Raw genomic sequence first — 4,962 nt, 5'->3', positions numbered from 1 at the left:
TTTTTTGATGAGGATGCTCCCAGATCCGGGATGGGTAGCCCTGAAAGGTTAAACTTCTGACCCACTGGAATTGTGATACAGTGAATTATAAGTGAAATAATCTGTCTGTAAACAATTGTTGGTTAAAATTACTTGTCTCATGCACAAAGTAGATGTCCTAACCGACTTGCCAAAGCTATAGTTTGTTAACAATAAATTTGTGAAGTGGTTGAAAAACAAGTATTAATGACTCCAACCTAAGTGTAAACTTCCGACTTCAACTGTATACAAACTATACATCAGGGGGAATGGGAACCAGGTGTGTGTAATCAGACAAGACAGTCCGGGGTTTATGATAATGAATCGCGTTCAGTGATGTCGACCTCCGGAACTGGTGAACAGAATGAGCAGCAGTACCGTGGGGATCCGTGACACTGGCATTGTGTTGTGTGACAAAACTGCACATTTTAGAGTGGCCTTTTATTGTCCCCAGCACAAGGTGCACCTGTGTAATGGTCATGCTGTTTAATCAGCTTCTTGATATGCCACACCTGTCAGATGGATGGATTATCTTGACGAAGAGAGGGGAAGAGGAAGGAGAGAGGAAGAGAAAAAAGAGGAAGGAGAGATGGAGAGAGAAAGAGATATATATAACAGTACAATAAAATGCAAATTAATTACTTAAAAATCATACAATGTGATTTTCTGGATTTTTGTTTTAGATTCTGTCTCTCACAGTTGAAGTGTATCTATGATAAAAAATTACAGATCTCTACATGCTTTGTAAGTAGGAAAACCTGCAAAATCGGCAGTGTATGAAATACTTGTTCTCCCACTGTATGTATATTTACTTTAGATGACATCATGTGTTGTTATAATCCCAATAAAACCTCAAACTACGGATAACTGAATAAAAGTTAACAGTTGTGTCTCCTAGCGACCAGGTCATCTCACTACACAGACAGACAGGTCTCACTACACAGACAGACAGGTCTCACTACACAGACAGACAGGTCTCACTACACAGACAGACAGACAGGTCTCACTACACAGACAGACAGACAGGTCTCACTACACAGACAGACAGACAGGTCTCACTACACAGACAGACAGACAGGTCTCACTACACAGACAGACAGACAGGTCTCACTACACAGACAGACAGGTCTCACTACACAGACAGACAGACAGACAGACAGGTCTCACTACACAGACAGACACGTGTCACTACACAGACAGACAGGTCTCACTACACAGACAGACAGACAGACAGACAGTCTCACTACACAGACAGACAGGTCTCACTACACAGACAGACAGACAGGTCTCACTACACAGACAGACAGGTCTCACTACACAGACAGACAGACAGACAGACAGGTCTCACTACACAGACAGACACGTGTCACTGTACAGACAGACAGGTCTCACTACACAGACAGACAGACAGACAGGTCTTACTACACAGACAGACACGTGTCACTACACAGACAGACAGGTCTCACTACACAGACAGACAGGTCTCACTACACAGACAGACACGTCTCACTACACAGACATACAGGTCTCACTACACAGACAGACAGACAGGTCTCACTACACAGACAGACAGGTCTCACTACACAGCCAGACAGGTCTCACTACACAGACAGACAGACAGGTCTCACTACACAGACAGACAGACAGGTCTCACTACACAGACAGACAGGTCTCACTACACAGACAGACAGGTCTCACTACACAAACAGACAGACAGGTCTCACTACACAGACAGACAGGTCTCACTACACAGACAGACAGGTCTCACTACACAAACAGACAGACAGGTCTCACTACACAGACAGACAGACACGTCTCACTACACAGACAGACAGGTCTCACTACACAGACAGACAGGTCTCACTACACAGACAGACAGGTCTCACTACACAGACAGACAGGTCTCACTACACAAACAGACAGACACGTCTCACTACACAGACAGACAGGTCTCACTACACAGACAGACAGACACATCTCACTACAAACCTGCTATTAAAATGTTTATTATGTCTTCAGTGTTGCCTTACAAACAGTACAAACATTAAAACAGTCTTTAGTTATTTTATTACTGATATTAAAAAATTACTTAATATTAATATGACTTTAGTGATGTAGATATGAAGCAGAGTAAATCTTAAAGGATGTTAGCTACAGATAAACACAGGATTAAAGTCTTATCACTCATAACCTATCACAGGGCTGCACCGTGGCCACCAGAGCTCTCCTATTGGCTTACACAGGACTTAGAGTGATTGATAGCTGGAGGGGCCATTCAGAGCGGATGTCTCTCCAGGTCCCGCCCCTTCAGGGGTCATCACCACGGTTACGCGTCATTGCCGCCACAGAGCAGGAGGAGGGCCTTACGGTAGTCACCAGAGGTATCCCCCTGCAACACACACATACTTACTCATAGAAACAGACCATTATGTGAAGTCCATAGATAGGCTGGGTAGAGGCAGGGAGAGAGAGATATACAGGTATAGTGAGAGGGAGAGAGAGAGACAAAGACTGTCTCTGACACACATTGGAAAAGACAGAGGATCAACAACATTACAGTCACTCTATTACTGGCCTGTAGTGCTGAGATTCTTCAAATACCCTTCGACTTGATGACAGCTTTGCACAATCTTGGCATTCTCTCAACCAGCTTCACGTGGAATGCTTTTTCCAACGGTCTTGAAGGAGTTCAGACCCAAGGACAGATTTCCACCGGTCTAATGTCCACCGGTTTAATGTCCACTGGTCTAATGTCCACCAGTCTAATGTCCACCGGTCTAATGTCCACTGGTCTAATGTCCACTGGTCTAATGTCCACCGGTCTAATGTCCACTGGTCTAATGTCCACCGGTCTAATGTCCACTGGTCTAATGTCCACTGGTCTAATGTCCACTGCTCGTGTTTCTTGGCCCAAGCAAGTCTCTTCTTCTTATTGGTGTCCTTTAGTAGAAGTTTCTTTGCAGCAATTCAACCATGAAGGACTGATTCACTTAGTCTCCTCTGAACAGTTGATGTTGAGATGTGTCTGTTACTTGAACTCTGTGAAGCATTTATTTGGGCTGCAATTCCTGAGTCTGGTGACTCTAATGAACTCATCCTCTGCAGCAGAGGTAACTCTGGGTCTTTCATTCCTGTGGCGGTCCTCATCAGAGCCAATTTCATCATAGCACTTGATGGTTTTTGCGACTGCACTTGAAGAAACTTTCAAAGTTCTTGAAATGTTCCGTATTGACTGACCTTCATGTCTTAAAGAATTGATGGACTGTCATTTCTCTTTGCTTATTTGAGCTGTTTTTGTCATAATATGGACTTCGACTTTTACCAAATAGGGCTATCTTCTGTATACCCCCCTACCTTGTCACAACACAACTGATTGACTCAAACGCATTAAGAAGGAAAGAAATTCCACAAATTAACTTTAAAAAGGCACACCTGTTAATTGAAATGCATTCCAGGTTACTACCTTATGAAGCTGGTTGAGAGAATGCCAAGAGTGTGCAAAGCTGTCATCAAGGCAAAGGCTGGCCACTTTGAAGAATCTCAAAATATAAAATATATTTTGATTTGTTTAACACTCTTTTTTTGGTTACTACATGATTCCATACCTTGTATTTCATAGTTATGATGTCACTATTATTCTACTTGGGTCAGTTAGGATCACCACTTTATTTTAAGAATGTGAAATGTCAGAATAATAGTAGAGAGAATTATTTATTTCAGCTTTTATTTCTTTCATCACATTCCCAGTGGGTCAGAAGTTTACATACACTGAATTATTATTTGGTAGCATTGCCTTTAAATTGTTTACCTTGGGTCAAACATTTTGGGTAGCCTTCCACAAGTTTCCCACAATAAGTTGGGTGAATTTTGGCCCATTCCTCCTGACAGAGCTGTTGTAACTGAGTCAGGTTTGTCGGCCTCCTTGCTCACACACGCCTTTTCAGTTCTGCCCACAAATTTTCTATGGGATTGAGGTCAGGGCTTTGTGATGGCCACTCCAATACCTCGACTTTGTTGTCCTTAAGCCATTTTGCCACAACTTTGGAAGTATGCTTGGGGTCATTGTCCAGTTGGAAGACCGATTTGCGACCAAGCTTTAACTTCCTGACTGATGGCTTGAGATGTTGCTTCAATACATCCACATCATTTTCCATCCTCATGATGCCATCTATTTTGTGCAGTGCACCAGTCCCTCCTGCAGCAAAGCACCCAACATGCACACAACATGATGCTGTCACCCCCGAGCGTCATGGTTGGGATGGTGTTCTTCGGCTTGCAAGCCTCCCCTTTTTCCTCCAAACATAACAATGGTCATTATGGCCAAACAGTTCTATTTTTGTTTCATCAGACCAGAGGATATTTCTCCAAAAAGTACGATCTTTGTCCCCATGTGCAGTTGCAAACCGTAGTCTGGCTTTTTATGGCGGTTTTGGAGCAGTGGCTTCTTCCTTGCTGAGCGGCCTTTCAGGTTATGTCAATATAGGACTCGTTTTAATGTGGATATACATACTTTTGTACCTGTTTCCTCCAGCATCGTCACAAGGTCCTTTGCTGTTGTTCTGGGATTGATTTGCACTTTTCGCACCAAAGTACGTTCATCTCTAGGAGACAGAACGCGTCTCCTTCCTGAGCGGTATGACGGCTGTGTGGTCCCATGGTGTTTATACTTGCGTACTATTATTTGTACAGATGAACGTGGTTCATTCAGGCATTTGGAAATTGCTCCCAAGGATGAACCAGACTTGTGGAGGTCTACAATTGTTTTCTGAGGTCTTGGCTGATATCTTTTGATTTTCCCATAATGTCAAGCAAAGAGGCACTGAGTTTGAAGGTAGGCCTTGAAATACATCCACAGGTACACCTCCAATTAACTCAAATGATGTCAATTAGCCTATCAGAAGCTTCTAAAGCCATGACATCATTTTCTGGAATTTTCCAAGCTGT

The 4,962-nt window shown here is 43.2% G+C and overlaps 1 protein-coding gene across 2 annotated transcripts in view; it reads right to left on the bottom strand.

The window, feature by feature from the left end:
- Nucleotides 1-2,008: 2,008 nt before the first annotated feature.
- The window catches only part of LOC139579449 (annexin A5-like), a 39,356-nt gene continuing 36,402 nt past the window's right edge, over nt 2,009-4,962 (bottom strand). For both annotated transcript variants that reach the window (XM_071408131.1, XM_071408130.1), the window contains exon 13: nt 2,009-2,407. In XM_071408131.1, coding sequence (XP_071264232.1) covers nt 2,345-2,407 — 63 coding nt within the window. In that variant the 3' untranslated portion in view covers nt 2,009-2,344. The remainder of the gene's footprint in view (nt 2,408-4,962) is intronic.

This window comes from Salvelinus alpinus, chromosome 6 (assembly GCF_045679555.1).
Source record: "Salvelinus alpinus chromosome 6, SLU_Salpinus.1, whole genome shotgun sequence".
NCBI lineage: Eukaryota > Metazoa > Chordata > Actinopteri > Salmoniformes > Salmonidae > Salvelinus > Salvelinus alpinus.
Note: the sequence above shows the minus strand (reverse complement) of the source record. Positions and strands in the feature narration are given on the sequence as shown.